This window comes from Staurois parvus, unplaced genomic scaffold (genome assembly GCF_062004578.1).
Source record: "Staurois parvus isolate SC_StPar_1 unplaced genomic scaffold, SC_StPar_1.0 ptg000077l, whole genome shotgun sequence".
Lineage (NCBI taxonomy): Eukaryota > Metazoa > Chordata > Amphibia > Anura > Ranidae > Staurois > Staurois parvus.
This window is the reverse complement of record NW_028317873.1, coordinates 4,816,667-4,836,159: the sequence shown is the minus strand read 5'-3', so window position 1 is coordinate 4,836,159 and position 19,493 is coordinate 4,816,667. Positions and strand designations below refer to the sequence as shown.

At 43.3% G+C, this 19,493-nt stretch overlaps 1 protein-coding gene across 1 annotated transcript in view; it reads right to left on the bottom strand.

The window, feature by feature from the left end:
* SACM1L (SAC1 like phosphatidylinositide phosphatase) overlaps positions 1-19,493 on the bottom strand; it is a 173,962-nt gene that overhangs the window by 131,456 nt on the left and 23,013 nt on the right. The window contains exons 2-3 of the mRNA XM_089669479.1: positions 15,600-15,697; positions 6,045-6,119 (exon numbers count right to left, since the gene is read on the bottom strand). Of these exons, the coding sequence (XP_089525605.1) occupies positions 6,045-6,119; positions 15,600-15,697 (173 nt within the window). The remainder of the gene's footprint in view (positions 1-6,044; positions 6,120-15,599; positions 15,698-19,493) is intronic.

Sequence of the window (19,493 nt, the reverse complement as noted above, 5' to 3'; positions counted from 1 at the left end):
GTTTCACTTAACTTCAAAATTATTAATTTGAACCAAGTTGGTCCAAACAAACTATTTACTTCACTAACAGTTGCAGTGGCTGTGTGCACTGCATTTACTGTATGTAGCCTCAGCTACAGTTAGGTCCATATATATATTTGGACACAGGCACAATTGTAGTTTTTTTTTCAAGTATTTACCTAAACATATTCAAGCTATAGTTATATAAAGGATACAGGCTGAAAGTGCACACTCTGAGGGTATGTACATCCGAATTGGAAGAAGGGTTTAGGAATTAAAGCTCTTAAGAGTAGGCACCCCCTTTTTCCAAGGGACCAAAAGTAATTCGACAATTGAATCAAAAGCGGTTTCATGGGTAGTCCTTCAATATTTCTTCATCAATTAAGCAAGTTAAATGGTCTTTAGTTGATTCTAAGTGTGGTATTCGCATTTGGAATCTATTGCTGTGAACCTACATCTTGCGTTCAAAGGAGCTGTACATGCACGTGAAACAGGCCATTGCAAGGCTTCAAAAACGAAATAAATCCATCAGAAAGATACTGTAGCAGCAACATTATGAGTGGCCAAATCAACAGTTTGGTACATTCTGAGGAAAGAAGAATGCACTGGGAAGCTCAGCAACATAAAAAGGCATAGATGTCCATGGAAGACACAGATGATTGCAGGTTCCTCTCTATGGTAAAGAAAAACCCATTCATAACATCCAAAGTGAAGTGCACTCTCCAGGAGGTGGGTGTATCATTGTCAAAGTTTACAATCAAGAGAAGACTTTATGAGAGCAAATACAGGGGGTTCACCACAAGGTGAAAACCATTCATAAGCCTGAAGAATAGAAAAGTCAGATTAGACTTTGCCAGAAAACATCTCAAAAAGCCAGACCAGTTCTGGAAAAGCATTCTTTGGACGGATGAAACTAAGATTAATCTGTACCAGAATGACGGGAAGAAAAAAGTGTGGAGAAGGCTTGGAACAGCTCATGATTCAGAGCACACAACATCATCTGTAAAACATGGTGGAGGCAGTGTGATGGCATGGGCATGCATGGCTTCCAGTGGCACTGGGTCATTGGTGTTTATTGATGGTGTGGCAGAAGACAGAAGCAGACAGATGAATTCTGCAGTGTTTAGAGATATACTGTCAGCCCAGATTCAGCCAAATGCAGCAAAGTTGATTGGACGGCGCTTCACAGTTGATTGGAAAATGGCAAATTACATATTTCCTTATTAATGTTGGCCTCACAAATGTGTAAGAATGCCTCCAAGCCTTGGTTAAAGGGCTATAGGACAAGGTCTGATTACCTTAAATAACAAAAGGAATGTGACTATTTGGACAAGGCAGACTACTGCTCTGCTTTATGTTTCCATGGGGGCTGGGTTATCAATTGCTTACACACAAGTCCAGTATACAACACACAGCTAGACTGGAAATATTTGTCTCGACCTAGATGTGTTAAGCATGCGTCTATTCTGATCATTGGCCACGCCATATAATGGAGAGACACGTGGCGGAATCAGCATCTTTATGTTTATCTGTCATTACTTGTAATAAATGTTTTACTTATAAGTATTTGTGTGATCTCTCTGTGCACATGTCGAATACATCCCCAAAACCCTAACAAAACAACAGTACAGATCGACAATGATCCAAAACACACTGCAAAAGCAACCCAGGAGCTTTTGAAGCAAAAGAAGTGGAATATTCTGCAATGGCCGAGTCAGTCGCCTGATCTCAACCCAATTGAGCATGCATTTCACTTGCTGAAGACAAAACTAAAGGCAGAAAGACCCACAAACAAAGAACAACTGAAGCCAGCTGCAGCTAGAGCCTGGCAAAGCATCAGAAAGGAGGAAGCCCAGTCCTTGGTAATGTCCATGGGTTCCAGACTTCAGGCAGTCACTGCCAGTAAAGGATTCTCAACAAAATATTACAAATGAACATCTTATTTATGATTAAATTAATTTGTCCAATTTATTTTGGTCCTTTGAAAAGGGGGGATGGCTACTTTTAAAAGCTATAATTCCTAAACCCTTCCTCCAATGTGGATGTACATCAAATTAAACCTGAGAGTGTGCACTTTCAGTCTATAACCATTATATAACTATAGCATGAATATGTTTTGGTAAATACCTGAAAAAAACTGAAGACAGCTGCAGTTAGAGCCTGGCAAAGCATCAGAAAGGAGGAAACTAGTCTTTGGTAATGTCCATGGGTTCCAGACTGCAAGCAGTCATTGTCGGTAAAGGATTCTCAACAAAATATTAAAAATGAACATTTTATTTATGATTATATTCATTTGTCCAATTACTTTTGGTCAATTGAAAAAGGGGGGGATGGCTACTCTTATGAGCTGTAATTCCTAAACCTTTCCTCCAATTTGGATGTACATACCCTCAAATTAAACCTCAGAGTGTGCACTTTCAGCCCATATCCATTATATAACTACAGCTTGAACATGTTTTGGTAAATACCTGAAAAAAACTAAAATTGAGCCTGTGTCCAAATATATATGGACCTAACTGTATATACAGTATATAGCGCTGTGTTCTAACAGCAGGATGAGAACTACACTTTTTGTTTTTTGTGAATGAGTATTAGGACTATGTAACCCATACTCATTCACATGGGGGGGCGGGATCTGGGGCCCCCTTGTAAGCCCCCTGCCCGCAGACCCCCACAACCACCGGCCAGGGTTGTGGGGAAGAGGCCCTTGTCCCTATCAACATGCACTGCCCAATGTTGAGGGCATGTGGCCTGGCATGGTTCAGGAGGCAGGTGGGGAGGGGGCACTCCCTCTTTCCTGACCTGCCAGGCTGCTTGCTCAGATAAGGGTCCAGTATGGATTTTGTGGGGGACCCCCACGCCATTTTTTTTTTATTTTGGAGTGGGAGTTCCCCTCAAAATCCATACCAGACCCAAAGGGCTTGGTATGGATGGAAGGGGGACCCCACGCTGTTTTTTTATTTATTATGGTGCTGATTTTTAGATGTAATTACCGCTTTTTTTTTTCTTCACTACAGCTCAGAAATTCAGCTGTCACTTTCCCCCCAGCTAAAAGAAAGTTTTCTTTTAGTTTATTTCCCCAGGGTAAGAGAAACAATGTTTCCTTTTAGTTTCGTAAAATAAACAAAGTTTCTGTTAACTCTGGGGAAAGTGACAGCTAATTGTGTCAGCTATAGTGAAGAAAAAAAAAAGCCGGCAACTGCATTTAAAAATCAGCACGGACATACACTTCGTATTGCAAAAAACATTTGTAAACCGAGGCATTATTTTCAATGGATTTTCATTCAGAAACCAAAAATTACGTTAACCAAGGTGTTTGTAAACTGAGGTATTACTGTACAGTAAATTCGATTCTTTCTAAACAGTGCCCACAGATAAAGGTGAAATACTAGAATAAAGAAAAAAATCAAGCTGAACTTCTCTCTCTTAATTGACACTGACAATTTTTTATCCTTATGCTGCTAACGTTAGCAGTAGTAAATATATAGGAAAGTATATTATAATTTACTGGGTTTAAACTTTTTTTTTTTACATTTCTTCAGTTATTTCCTGGTTTCTAGACCTAGGCCAGTGGTCGGCAAGCCGCGGCTCGCGAGCCACATGCGGCTCTTTACACGCTTTGATGCGGCTCTTGTGTGCCGGGCGCCCGCTCCCCTCCCTCCTCTCGGGCGGCAGGGACTCTGCAGCGTGATCCAAAAAAAAAAACAGCCAGGGCAGCGCGCTCAAATGCAATGATTGGCCAGTCTCGCTGCCACTCACATCCTGATAGCCAGTGACTGGCTGTCAGGATGTGTGTAGGCGGGGCAGCGTGAAGAACGTGAGAGGAGCTAGGCTCCTCTCACAGTCCGCCCTGAAGACCGGAACGGCGCGGGAACACGGCGAGAGGAACGCGCGGAGCAAAGGTAAGTGAATTGACACAGGGGGGACTTGGCTTACTACTTGCTACTTACTTACTACTACTATATGAGGGATGAATTACTATGGGGGATGAATTACTATAGGGGGGATGAATTACTATAGGGGGGATGAATTACTATGGGGGATGAATTACTATGGGGGATGAATTACTATATGGGGGATGAATTACTATAGGGGGGATGAATTACTATAGGGGGGATGAATTACTATGTGGGGGATGAATTACTATGTGGGGGATGAATTACTATAGGGGGGATGAATTACTATAGGGGGGATGAATTACTATAGGGGGGATGAATTACTATGGGGGATGAATTACTATATGGGGAATGAATTACTATGGGGGATGAATTACTATGGGGGATGAATTACTATATGGGGGATGAATTACTATATGGGGGATGAATTACTATGGGGGATGAATTACTATATGGGGGATGAATTACTATGGGGGATGAATTACTATGTGGGGGATGAATTACTATAGGGGGGATGAATTACTATATGGGGGATGAATTACTATATGGGGGATGAATTACTATATGGGGGATGAATTACTATGGGGGATGAATTACTATGGGGGATGAATTACTATATGGGGGATGAATTACTATATGGGGGATGAATTACTATATGGGGGATGAATTACTATATGGGGGATGAATTACTATGGGGGATGAATTACTATAAAAACTTATTGAAACTAAAAACAGTGTACCATCCTATGTATTTTCAGTTTTAAAAATGTGGCTCTCAAAATAAATTTCAATCGTGGTTTTGGCGAGATTTGGCTCAGTTGAAAAAAAAAAGGTTGCCCACCACTGACCTAGGCAAATGACATTATACACCCCAGATGCTTTAAGGAGGGTAGGAGGAGGTTTCTCAGCTAAGTAAACCCTCCTGTCTGCATCCATAAGCTAAGGGCAGATTGATTTCAGGAAGTATATGCTACATGAATCATCTGCCCTTACTCAAGATGGCCACAGCCAGAAATGCTAAGAGGTCTTTTTTAAAGTAATTTCTATTTTAATACATATATTGAAAAAAAAATGCTTTTGCACAACTAAAACAAAACAAAATAAAGAAAACATTGGAGATTGGTACAGTGAGAATGTTAGCTCTTGAATAAACCTGTGCAGATTTATAGCTATTGTACAAGACATCTTTGGATGTATATATGTAGATGGAGGTTTGTAGTAGATAACTGACGGTAAAAAAAAGTTGTGTTGAAGTTCTTATGACAGAAGAGTATGTTGTGTGTTCTGTAATTTCTAATAGTTCTGCGGAATATGTATTAGTATAAGTGCAAGAAAGGGATATGAGGGTGACTTCCAAATAGTGGTTCTCAGCATGGCTTCCTATGACTTTATATAGTTGATCAGCATATACACTCACCAGCCACTTTATTAGGTACACCTGTTCAATTGCTTGGTAACACAAATTGGTAACCAGCCAATCACATGGCAGCAACTCAGTGCATTTAAGCATCTAGATGTGGTGAATACGACTTGCTGAAGTTCAAACCGAGCATCAGAATGGGGAAGAAAGGGAATTTAAGTGACTTTTGACATGACATAGTTGTTGGTGCCAGACAGTCTGGTCTGAGTATTTCAAAAATTACTGATCTACTGGGATTTTCACACACAACAATCTCTGGTGTCTGAAAAAAAGAAAAGATCCAGTGAGCGGTAGTGGTGTGGAAGAAGATGCCTTATTGATGTCAGAGGTGAATGAGCAGACTGGTTCAGCTGTGATATTCAGATGGTAGGGTCAGAATTTGATGTATAAAATATGAAAGCATGGATCCATCCTGTCTTAGATCAACGGATCAGGCTGGTGGTAGTGTAATGCTGTGGGGGATATTTTCTTGGCACTAGCAAGGTGTACCTAATAAAGTGGCCGGTGAGTGTATTTGCCATCTTTTTAAATATATTATGTATGTTTTGGGGGCTGTTTGGTTTTTGTGGAAACTGTCTGGTTTATCGTAAAAGTTCTCTGAGATCCTGATTATTTTATGTGAGAAATCAATAAAGCTGCATGAAAAGTTGTAAAAATTTTAGGTGACAAAATATATAAACCTTTTTCTAGTCATTACCCACAAATATTGTTATAAATAAGCAACTTACCAGCAACTAGTCGAATTGTACCTAAAATACCACATATTGGCCTTGTAATTGCTGATGGAGGTATGTCTTTCTTCGCTGCAAAAAAAAAAAAAAACAAAAAACAGTTTTAGTGGCCACACAATCACTACATTGCCATCAAACATAATCCAACCAAAACACTATAGTTGTACTCAAAAGTTTGCATACCCTTGGAGAATTGCTACCATTATGTATCATTTTTTAATTAAAACATGAATGAGCAGACAAAAACACATTTTGTTTGTTTTCTTATGGGGTTCATATTCAACTGTAGGTCATAGCAGAATGGCACAATCATAAAACAAAGTATGGCAACAAGTAATCAAATGAAATGACCCGTTAAAAAGTTTGCATACCCTTAGTTCTTAATACTGTGTATTGCCCCCTTTGTCATCAATGGCAGCATCCTGTCTTTTGTAATCGTCTATGAGGACCCAAGTTCTTGCAGGTGATATAGCTGCCCATTCGTCTTGGCAAAATGCCTCCAGGTCATGCAAAGTCTTTGGTCGTCTTGCATGAACCGCACATTTGAGATCTCTACAGAGTGGCTTGTATTAAGGTCAGGAGAATGCGATGGCCACTCCAGAACATTCACGTTTTTCTGCTGTAACCACTAGAGCAGTGGTTCTCAACCTGTGGGTCGTGACCCCTTTGGGGGTCGAAAGACCCTTTCACAGGGGTCGCCTAAGACCATCGGAAAACACATATTTCCGATGTGTAAAGAGCAGCTACAGTGTAGAAAGCAGCTACAGTGTTGAAAGCAGCAGTACTGAAGGTAAAACGACACTTCATGAATTATAATTACTGGGTAAATAATTTTATGGTTGAGGGTCACCACAACATGAGGAACTGTATTAAAGGGTCGCGGCATTAGGAAGGTTGAGAACCACTGCACTAGAGGGTTAACTTGGCTTTGTGCGTAGGGTCAATGTCATGCTGAAAAATCCAAGAACATCCCATGTTCAGCCTTCATGCAGAAGAATGCAAATTGTCTGCCAGTACTTTCTGTTAACATGCTGTATTCATCTAGCCATCAATTTTCACAAGATTCCCCAAGCCTTCACAGTGGGATGGTATTCTTGTTGCTATAGACCTTGTTGACCCCTCTACAAACAGTGCTTATGGTTGTGACCATAAAGCTCTATTTTGGTCTTGTTACTCCAGATTACAGTGTGCCAGAAGCTGTGAGGCGTGTCAAAGTGTTGTCGGGTATATTGTAGCCAGACTTTTTTGTGGCATTGGCACAGTAAAAGCTTCTTTCTGGCAACTTGATCATGCCGCAAATTTTTTTTCAAGTATTGTCGTATTGTGCTCCTTGAAACAACCACACCATCTTTTTCCAGAGCGGCCTGTATTTCTCCTGAGGTTACCTGTGGGTTTTTCTTTGTATCCTGAACAATTCTTCTGGCAGTTGTAGCTGCAATCTTTCTTGGTCTACCTGACCTTGGCATCAAGAGATCCCCGAATTTTCCACTTCCTAATAGGTGATTGAACAGTACTGACTGGCACATTCAAGGCTTTGGATATATTTTTATATCTTTTCCACTTTTAGAAAATTCCATTACCTTGTTACTCAGGTCTTTTGACGGTTCTTTTCTGCTCTCCATGGCTCAGTATCTAGCCTCAGTGCATACCATTGAGAGGTAAACTCATTGACTATTTATACACAGACACTAATTGCAATTTTGAAAAGCCACAAATGTGGGAAATTAACCTTTAATAGTAATCTTAACCTTTGTGCGTAATTGCCAAACATTTCAGATTATGTAAACTTCTGATCAGGGCCATTTGGGTGATTTCTGTTATCATTATGAGTTAAAAGGGGCGTATGGCATGTGCAGGGAGGGGTAGCACATCTGGTATAAGGGCAGGTCATGTCCTTCCAGGGCAGCTCATCCACCTTTGGTCCCCACCTGTCACTCAGCTCTCACTTGTGGCTCCTAGTAGCTGTAGCATGGGCAGCGGCCACACCCCGGGCAACAGCTTCGACAGGCTGGACATACCAGGTTGAGAATAGCCGTTGGGTCTTTGACCTTCGGTGAGATAGGGACTTGTCTATTCCCAGCATGTGAAGACAGATTCCAGAGGATTGAGCGGATGAAATCTACTAGAACTGGACAATGCTCATGAAGGCGGTCTCCGTAAGTGATGTGGTACGCTAAGAGCACGGCAAGACACAAAGGCACCCTGGTCAACCACTGCACCCAACCCATCTCCAACTGTCTCGGCTCTTGTCCTGCCATTGGAGCAAGATGGAATCTGGGAAGAGAGAGTGAGGTTGACTATGCGCACCTCTCCCTCACTTTAATCCAATTCACGCACAAGTCTTGACATCCCCCAACTCCCATAAATCTTCAAAGACCTGCAGCAATGGGCGAGCGATGAAGCAGCAGGTGTGGATACACTGGGAGCTTTAGACGCGGACCTGCACTCAGACGACTCAGGTCTAATGGTAGTCTTCCTGTTGACCAAAGCAACAGCTGGAATCGGCGTCTACCTGAGTGACTGAGCAGCCCTCTTTAGGACCACACTGCTCACCTCCATAGCAAGAGGAGGGGCTAGAAAAGGTGCCCTAAACATTGTTGCATCACAGAACCCTGGACAGTTTACCGCAGCTGGAGGTGATCTCATTTAATGTGGTTGAATAAAAAAAACTTCAAAGAAAACATAAGGTGACACCACTCACTACTGGCACATGGAACGTACGCACGCTTCAAGACAACCCCCTCAGCAGATTGACCACAAAGTGCTGGCCATGCCGAGTGCTGACTGTTGGACTCACCATAGGCTCATCATCTCCAAATTAAGCTTTCACATCAAGCCAAAGAGAAGTCCGCAGGGAAACAAAGCTGTGATGAAATGGATTAACGTCAGTAAACGGAGGAACCCCAACACAGCAGCTTCAATAGCAGAAGATCTTGACAATCAATTCTCAGAGCTGCAATTAGAGGGAAATGCTGAGAAGGACTGATAATGCTTCCGGGATATTGTGCACTCTTCTGCACTAAAGGTTCTTGGGCCCTCACACAGGAAACACCAGGACTGGTTTGACGAAAATGATGATGAGATCAAGGCCCTACTTACTCAACAGCACTGTCTTCACTGTGCTTATCAGAACGACCCGTCCTCAACAGCAAAGAAAAATGCCTTCAACAACACTCGCAGGACCATACAGAGCAAGCTTTGCAATTTGCAGGACTCCTGGTTGAGTGCCAAAGCAGACGAAATTCAGATGTTTGCTGATAGAAATTATGCCAAATCGTTCTAAGAAGCCTTCAGATCCTTGTACAGACCTCAACCCTCAGGGAGCTCCCCTCTACTAGACTCAGATGGTGCAACTCTTATTATTGATAAGATTCTGATCCTACAGTGTTGGGCTGAGCACTTCCAATCTGTACTGAACCGCCCATCTTCCATTAACAACAAGGTGATCGACAGAATGACCCAGGCGCATATCAACCACAGCCTGGAAGCACCACTAACAAAGACTGAAACCCTATAGGCTACCAGCCAGCTGTCCAGTGGCAAGGCCCCAGGATCTGATGCGATCCCAGCGGAAGTTTATAAGGATGCCGGTGCAGTGCTTGTCGACAAACTCACTCTGCTGTTCCAGTCCTTCTGGAATCAAGGATCCATTCCTCAGGAACTGAAAGATGCATCCATTGTACACCTCTACAAGAGGAATAGAATCGACTAGAAGTCTGTGATAATCATAAAGGAATATCACTGCTTTCCATCGCAGGCAAGATCCTTGCATGAGTATTGCTGAACCGCCTGACTGACCACCTGGAACAGGGTTTATTACCCGAAACACAGTGCAGTTTCCGCAAAGAGCATGGCACTGTAGACATGATCTTTGCAGCCTGACAGCTCCAAGAGAAGTGTCAAGAGTAGAACCGTGAATTGTACACGACCTTCCTGGATCTCAACAAGGCTTTTGACACTGTCAGTCGTGAAGGTCTGTGGTGCATCATGTCGAAGTTTGGATGCCCTGAAAGATTCATCCAAATGGTACGTCAGTTCCACGACGGCATGATGGCTCATCTTTTGGACAACGGAGAAGCTTCAGAGGCCTTTCCTGTTACAAACGGCATAAAGCAAGGTTGCGTGCTGGCACCGACCCTGTTCAGCATAACGTTTTCAGCCATGCTGTCAGATGCCTTCCAGAACAGTTCCTTGGGAGGTAGCCTGAGATACAGGACCGAGACCGATAGGAAACTGTTCAACCTGAGAAGACTCCAGGCTATCACCAAGGTAAAGGAGACTATGCTACGAGACCTCCTTTTTGCTGATGACCTGAATGCTGGATCAGAGCAGAAAATGCAAGCTAGTGTGGACAAATTTGCAGCAGCATGTGCCAACTTCAGCCTCCTCATCAGCACAAAGACTAAAGTGATGCATCAGCCAGCTCCAAAAGCCCAACACCAAGAGCCTACCATCACAGTGAAGGGACAAAAGCTGCAAGCAGTGGACCAATTTGTGTGGGATCACCGTGGAATAAGCCTTGCCAAAAAGCTCAAAGTCTACCGAGCAGTAGTGCTAACTACCCTGATGTATGCCAGTGAGACTTGAACTTTATACAGAAGGCATGCTAGGCAATTGAACCATTTCCACATGACCTGACTCCGCAGACTTTTGAGGATCTGTTGGCAAGACAAGGTACCAGACACAGAAGTCCTCTCCAGAGCAGGCCTGCCATCAATTCACACCCTGCTGATGAAAGCCAAGACACACTGGGCAGGTCATGTTGCAAGGATACCAGACCATGGCATCCCTAAACAGCTCCTCTATGGTGAGCTGTCTCAAGGAAAGCGATCTCACGGGGGACAAAAGAAGTGATACAAAGACACATTGAAAGCTTCCTTCAAGTCCCTGGATATTGACATCGCCTCTTGGGAAATCCTGGTACAAGATCGATTGACATGGCGCATGTTGATCCACCAAGGCTGCTAGACATTTGAGGAGAGAAGAACAACCTTAGCACAAGAGAAGAGAGCACTCTGCAAAGCCAGAGCTGAAAATGTTGCAACAGTGGTGCCCACATATGTTTGCCCGACATGTGACAGAACATTTCCTAGCCGTACAGGCCTTACCAGCCACCTACGGACGCACTGTGGACAGCCCACTACCTGTTAGATGTCAAGGTCCTCTTCGAACACGATGGATGATCACTATGATTTAAAAAGGAGCCAAACAACTGTTATACCAAATGGCTTCATGTGATCACTATCGTTAAATAAAAGACAGTTTTTTGGCTTGATCAGTCATATTTTCGATATCAATGCCAAAATTTCACAATTTCTGCCAGGGTATGCAAACACAAGTGTAAATAATTCTAATGAAACCAGCAAGTCAACTATGACCTGTTCGTACTGCTTAAAATGTCTTAAACACAAAGACATTAACATGCATACGCACAGTGGTGTATTTAAGTTTTGTGGTGACCCAGGCAACACTAAAAATGGGCGCCCCCTCCCTGGCAGAGAGAGCCTGACACCTACCAGCATCAGACCCCCCACAGAGGGAGCCTGACACTGACCAACACCAGACCCCCCCACGGAGAGAGCCTGACAGTGACCAACAACACCTCTGCCTTGTCCCCCACCTGAGACAGCCTTCCACTAACCCCCCTCTCCCCCAGCGACAGAGAGAAAGACACTCACCTTCACAGCTCTGGCCATCCCCAGGGATGACAGCTGGGCTCTGTATACACCATCAATCAGCCCGCAGCCTATAACGCATCCCACCTGGTCCCCATGCCACATGTCTCTTCTTCCAGGGGCCAGTGCTGCCCCCCTAAAAAAATGACACCCTAGGCAAATGCCTTGCTTGCCTTGTGGTAAATACACCCCTGCATACGCATCGTATTTTTTAACAATTATTTCACAGGTACTTTACAAGCACAAATGTGCCTGTTCCAGATTGAGCAAGGTTGGGAATATTACAAACATTGATAAACAAGTGTCTAAGCAGCCATTATGTGCAGGGGGGGGGTGTGCAGTGGATATAACTGCAGGAAATATCTGATGCAGAGCACAGGGCATGACAGCAAACAATATGTGTAAGAGAGGAGTGCAGAGGATATGACAGAGGACAGAATGTACAGAAGAGTGTGGAGATTACAGCAGCTAACCGTGTGTATTAGAAAGGAGTCTTGACAGTACAAGAGTACAATCCCACTTCCATAACAGTTGGGACGCAGAGTAATATCTACATAAAACAGAATGCAATGATTTGAAAATCTCATAAACCCATATTTTATTCACAATAGAAAACAGAAAACATATCAAATGTTTAAACTGAAAAAATTTACCATTTTAAGAAAAAATAAGGACATTTTGAAATTGATGGCAGCAACATGTCTCAAAAAGTTGGACAGGGCCATATTTAGCACTGTGTAGTACCCCTTCTTCTTTTAACACTACTCTGGAAATGTCTGGGAATTGAGACCAGCTGCTGGGGTTTTGGGAGAGGAATGTTGTCCCGATCTTGCCTGATATAGGAGTCTAACTGCTCAACACCTGGGTCTTCTTTGTCATATTTTTATGTTTCAAGACGTGCCAGATATTTTCATTTGGTGAAATATTTGGACTGCAGGCAGTCCAGTTAAGCACCTGAACTCTTCTGCTACCAAGGCATGCTGTTATCATAGATGCAGTGTGCAGTTTAGCACTGTCCTGCTAAAATATGCAATGCCTTCCCTGAAAAAGATGATATGCAAGGCCTTTCCATTAAAAAGACAATATGCAAGGCCTTCCCACAAAAATGACAATATGCAAGACCTTCCCTTAAAAAGACATTGCCTAGATGGCAGCATATGCTGCTCAAAAACCTGGATATATCTTTCAGCACTAACCCTTTCCAGTGCAATGCAATGTGTAAAAAAATAAATAAATAAATAAAAATAAAAATCCCTGATCACTCCCTCAGAGTTACTGTTACTATGAAATTGAACTACTCTGATTAAACTATTTTTTAAAAAAAAGTAAAGAAAAGAAAATACTGAGAAATTGAATAAACATTTTTTTAAGGTTTTTACTTTTAACTACTTGCTGGCCAACTGACCACAATGTGCGAGTGAGCGATGGCTCTGGGCAAAGCGACGTACCCGTACATTGCTTTCTATTTCCGGGTGTGAGCGGGCATGCGTGTGCCCCCCACCCCATTTTACACACACAGATTAGATTAGCACATTTAACACTTTGATCGCCCCTATTAACCCTTTGATCACCCCATCACCCAGCCAGTGCCATTAGTACAGTGTCAGTATACAGAATTTTTCACTGATCACTGTATTACCGCCCCTAGCGACATCAGATAACGTCAGCGTCTGTAAGCTCCCCTCCCAGCCAGGGTAAGCTAGCGTTAGATTGCCCGCACACTATTGCACTCATGCTATAGGTAGCTGTTCACCCCCATTACTAGTATAGTGTTTGTACAGATCAATATATTGATCACGAACAGAACTATACTAGTGCCTCCTTAGTATAGTGTCTCCAAAAACGCAGTGTTAGCAGGATCAGCCCCCTTCACTGCCAACACTAGCGTTTAGCCCCTATATATACACACACACACACACACACACAATATATCGCCGCCCACCCAAATTCAGCTCTTGCCAGATAATTTGCATGGAAAACTATCAAGTTTCCGAATGTAATCCTTTTTTGGGCCTAACCCTTAGCATAGGCATTACAAAAAGGAATGAATTGTGGTGATATTGGTCCACAGACTGAATCATTTCATGTAAAAGCAATCTTAGTGGCTAATTAGCTGCTGGATCGCTTTTACAAGCCCCCACTCCCGTCGCCTTCCATGGCTTTCTCGTCCCACAAGGAAACCCGAGAATGCAGCATCAGTTCAGCCGGCTGACCATAGAGCTGATGGGAGACCAGAATGGCACCAATCATCTCTATGGTCTACAAAACTGGAAGCTACGGGCATTTCATCATTTTGGTTTCGATGGATATAAACAGCATCACTTTTAAATTGGGTGAGCATCTGATCACATCGATCTTGGTGTGATCAGATGCTTTAAGGGCAGAGGAGAGATCAAGAGTCTAATAGACACCAGATTTCTCAGAATGGAAAAAAAAGGAAAAGAAAAAAAAGAGAACCTGTCACTGGCTATTGCTATCACAGGGGATATTTACATTCCCTATGATAACATTGAAAGTGATCCAAAAAAAAAAACCACATTCAAACAAAACAATTAATATACACGTAATGGGATTTTTGTTTTTACCAAAGACATGTAGCAGAATACATTTTAGCCTAAATGTATGACTAAATTTGAGTTTATTTGATATTTTTTTAGAAGTAGAAAATATTGTTCTTTTCAAAATTTTTGGTATTTTTTTCATTTAAAATCACAAAAAATAAAAAAAACCTAGTGGTGATCAAATACACCAAAAAACTCTGTGCAAAAAAAAATACATACATTTGGGTACAGTGTTGCATGACTACGCAATTAGCAGTTACAATAGCGCAGTGCCAAATAGTAAAAAATGGCCTGATCAGGAAGAGGGGACAACATTCTGGAACTGAAGTGGTTAAAGCGTTACTAAACCAGCAACAGTAAAATCAGTCTGCAAATGCAATAAAGCATGCTTGTTATACTCAATGTGGAACCTAAGGGGTTAATCCTCCACACTGTAAAAAGGCTGCTTGATTCCGTCTTCTCTGATCCTTCCCATCTTTTACAGTACCCAATCCATCTGCTCATAGTACAGAGCTCTAGGAGCCACTCTGCACATGCTCAGTTTAGTGTGTTTGGCTAGAGTTTTTTTATTCTTTAGGAGGGTGCATGTGATCAGGCCAGGGCCAATCAGCACTGTCCAGGCAGAGGGTCAGGGGTTATGCAGCCTAATAGGACAGTCAGAGGAGAATAAAAACTCCTCCTACAAGCTCAGCTGGACACCGATAGAAGTCACAAGACTGCTATATACTGCTGATGAGAAAAGGTATTTAGCAGTTTATATTTACTAAAATAATTGCATTTCCATATTGTGTGTACTGTGGGAGACCTGATAGAGTGAATGCAGGGTCCTCGGTTTAGCAACACTTGCATTTTTGTATGGCACAGCAAACTGTGTTCATAGGCATTGATGTCCATCACAGAATCAGCCACGATTTTAATGCAGTGCCATCTGAGCAGCCGAAAATCACTGGCATCCAATAATGCATTTCAGACTTGTTCCGTGAGCACAAAGATTTCTTCAGATTCTCAGAATCCTTTGATAAGATTATGTACTGTAAATGATGATATACTTAAATTCTTTGAAATTTTATGTTGAGGAATATTATTCTGAATTTGTTTGGCAATTTTTAAAGAAAAAGAAAGACTTTCAAATACTTTTTTCCTGGCTAGTTAAGAAATGAAGACTAAAACTTGCATGTATACTTTGGTAAACTGCCCCAAATTTTTTTTATTAATTTATTTTTTAGAAATAAGGCCCTGTACTACTCCCTCTAATGTGTGTCTGATTGTTTGAGCTAAGCAGCAAGGCAATTCATATTTACTAAACTTGTAACTACCTGTCAAAGCAACTTCTGTTGACACTCTGTCAATAGCAAGGACATCCTCTGCTCCATCATCACAAGCTTCCACAAAAAACTTCTCAGGTGTTGTGTGCCTAAAGAAAGCAAAAAAATAATAATGAGAAAACAAGAGTTAATTTCCTGGTAACTCAATTTCCATATCTCTTCCAGGACAGCACATGAGAGAGAGGCTCCATCCACCTAGAACAAGAATCACATCAATCACAATTAAATAAAAAGAGTACAGTTACCTAGTTTCCTCAGTAGTAAGGGAGAACCAAAAGGCAACTAATGAAATAACATAATATCTCAATACAACACAGAATATACAGCAGGAATTCTTGCTGTCCTGAAAGATTAATGGAAATGGAGTTACCAGGTAACTAACTCTTGTCTTCCCATTTCATCTTCCAGGACAGCACATGAAAGGACATTACAGAAATAACCTATTATGATGGGGCTCCTGCTTCCAGGAACTATTCTGCAAGGCTTACCTGAAAGGACATCAGGGCAATTCGGATGTGTTAAAACACTGCATGAAAAGTGGACAAGGTTTTAAACCTGTAGAGCTGTTGAGGCAAAACCACTTATTCTCTGTCCATGCTGAGGCCAAAGACCTGTGAAATGACCCAAATGCACTGGGAGGTTTTACTTTCAAAATTATGTACAGTGTGTCCCGAGATGGTGAATGTGATCCATCTGCTTATGGTGTTCTTAGACACCCAAGCAACAGACTTGAGTCCTGTGAACAGTACCAAAAGGCTACTGTAAGGGACCACCTGGTGACACCTCTAGTAATCCACTGGTCAGGTTTCCCCAGAGAGTGGAGTCTAAGTCCCGGGTCACTTGTTCACCAGGGCCCCTGATGGTGGGGATGGACTTGGAGCGCACTGAGACCAGGTCGCGGCTACTGGGTACACCCCCCAGTGGTAGAGGAGCTTGCAAGAGGTTCCTGCAGGGTGAGAGCCTGACGTGAGGAGGCCAGGAGATCCCGGCGGGATGGACGGATGGATGAGCAAGTGCAAAGTCAGACAAGCCGGGTCGGTAGCCGTGGGGTCGGTGCGGTACAGAGCAGCGGGCAGAGAATGGTCGGGTCACACGCCAGGTCAGTAAGAAGAGGTCAGATCTACAAGGGGGCATCCAGGAGCGAGGTCAGGCAAGCCAGGGGTCAGGACAGGAGAAATCAGCAAGGTCAGGCAATCCGAGTCAGCAATACTCACAATTACACAGGTTCAGGAACAGGGATATCAGAAAGACCATACGGCAACCAGCGACAGCACAGGGGGGATTTAAATACCGCGCACTGCGCTGTCATTGGTGCCAGGCGTGCACCCGCGAACGCCAGTGTGCATGTGCGAACTCCGTCGCCACGGCTGGCCAGGACCTAGCGCCCGCATCCCCGCACGGGACAGCATACTGCGCCTGCGCCGGGACCAGCGCCGCGGCGATCCCTGACAGCTACTTTACTTTTTCCCCATCATTTGGATTGCTTAAGATAAAATAGTATGGCTTCACTTCCTATCTTAGGATGGGTTTGAAAATAGAGAAGGAATCATCAATACCTAAGCCTGTAGCTTGGGTATTCAGACCTTCAGCTCTATTATAACAAGTAACCAGTCTGGGATAAGCATATAGTGCGATTTCATGAAGGCTAAATCTCCACTTGGAACACAATCCTAAAAAGAATGTCCTTGTCCAACAGCGTACAAAAGAAAAAGACATGCTGGATTGCTGAAAAGCCACCAAGCCATGCAGTGGTCTTGATGGTACAGAATAGGATACTGGAGCATTAGATTACTGTAGACTGGGAGTATCTATGAGAAGTCTTGCACTGTCTGTATAGCATAGTAGCACCATGACAGTTTTGACTATTAACGGCTGTAGGGCAAAACCTTGCCTCCCCCGTAGGGATTTCTGGGTCCTTACAGGCAGTAATAAGGAAGGCAGGAAAAACCTACATCACCAAAACTAGGCATGTGCCTAGGCCCTGGCCACCATCTTCTCCTCTAGGGAAAGGTGTTTTGAGACTTTCCTGTTTATTTAAATGCAGTCAGGTTTGTATCAAACAGCGACTACAAAGCCTACATTTACAGCTCTTCTATACCATACATAGTAAATAATATTAAACGGCATATGAGCGATATACATGGACATTCAGATACAATGATAACCTGTACCGCACATAATAATCATACAAGTGAAACCTATGAACATCTAGATCAGGGGGTCTCCAAACTTTCTAAACATAGGGCCAGTTTACTGTCCATCTGACTTTCAGGGGGCCGGACTGTGGCCACTGGGAGTAGAAATTGTCCCAACATCAATGGGAGTAAACAACGCATCTTTGGTATTAGGGGGAGAAAAAGCGCCCCTTCATTGGTGTCAGTGGGAGGAACAGTGCCCAACTGTTGGTGTCATTGGGATGAAATAGTGCCCCATCGTTGGTGTCATTGGGGTGAAATAGTGCCCCATCGTTGGTGTCATTGGGGTGAAACCGTGCCCCATCGTTGGTGTCATTGGGGTGAAACCATGCCCCATCGTTGGTGTCATTGGGGAGAAACCGTGCCCCATCGTTGGTGTCATTGGGGAGAAACCGTGCCCCATCGTTGGTGTCAGTGGGAGAAACCGTGCCCCATCGTTGGTGTCAGTGGGAGAAACCGTGCCCCATCGTTGGTGTCAGTGGGAGAAACCGTGCCCCATCGTTGGTGTCAGTGGGAGAAACCGTGCCCCATCGTTGGTGTCAGTGGGAGAAACTGTGCCCCATCGTTGGTGTCAGTGGGAGAAACCGTGCCCCATCGTTGGTGTCAGTGGGAGAAACCGTGCCCCATCGTTGGTGTCAGTGGGAGAAACCGTGCCCCATCGTTGGTGTCAGTGGGAAAAACAGTGCTTCACCGTTGGTGTCAGTGGGAAAAACAGTGCCTCGTCGTTGGTGTCAGTGGGGAAAACAGTGCCCCATTGTTGGTGTCAGTGGGAGAAATAGTGCCCCATCGTTGGTGTCAGTAGCAGTAAATATGCCCCATCAGTGGTGGGAGGAAAGGAATAGTGTCTTGCATCAGTGCCCCGAGGGCCGGATAAAAGGCAAGTAAAGGGCCACATCCGGCCCCCAGGCTGCAGTTTGGAGACCACTGATCTAGTTAATTGGCCCTTGTATTTATCTAGGAGATTTCTGCTCCAATGCCATACATATCCAAAATGCTTATGCCCATACCTATGACCTTTCTCCACTCTGAATGCAGGTACGGCAACAATATGTGTGTTCTGTATAGCCAAACACCTACGTTTAAATGCAATATAAAGCGAAAAGGAATTGAGTAAATAATGAACCTGACAATTTTACAAATGACAGGTGCCCTGCCCAGTTATTGAAGTCTGACTCCACTCCAGCACCATATGGTACATTGCGATACTGGTGCACATGAAAGTGGTAGTAAACTCTTTTATTATACTTTTACCTACAGGTAAGCTTATAATAAAGCTTACCTGTAAGTAAAATGAACATCTCCCAAACGTGCACCGTTTAGGAGAGATTTTAACAGCTGGCGCATGAGCTCTGAAGAAACTGCATACCTGTGCCGTTCCTTCAGAGCACTGCGCTGTGACGGAAGTGACGTCATCACGGCTTGGTCAGTCAGATGGCCGGAGCTCGCGAACCCAGAAGAAGGACTGGGTAAAGATGGAAGTCTCTGAAGTGGTGACAACGTGCCGCTGGAGGGCTTCCTTTTAAGGCAAGTCCTTTTATAATGTGCTAGTATGCAATGCATACTAGCACATTATGACATTACCTTGCAGGGGATTTTTTTTTTTTAAGCAGTTTACTATTGCTTTAAGTTATCACTACTTTAAGAGACTAACAGTAACAGACCATTTGTATTGACTTGCTATACCTGTTTT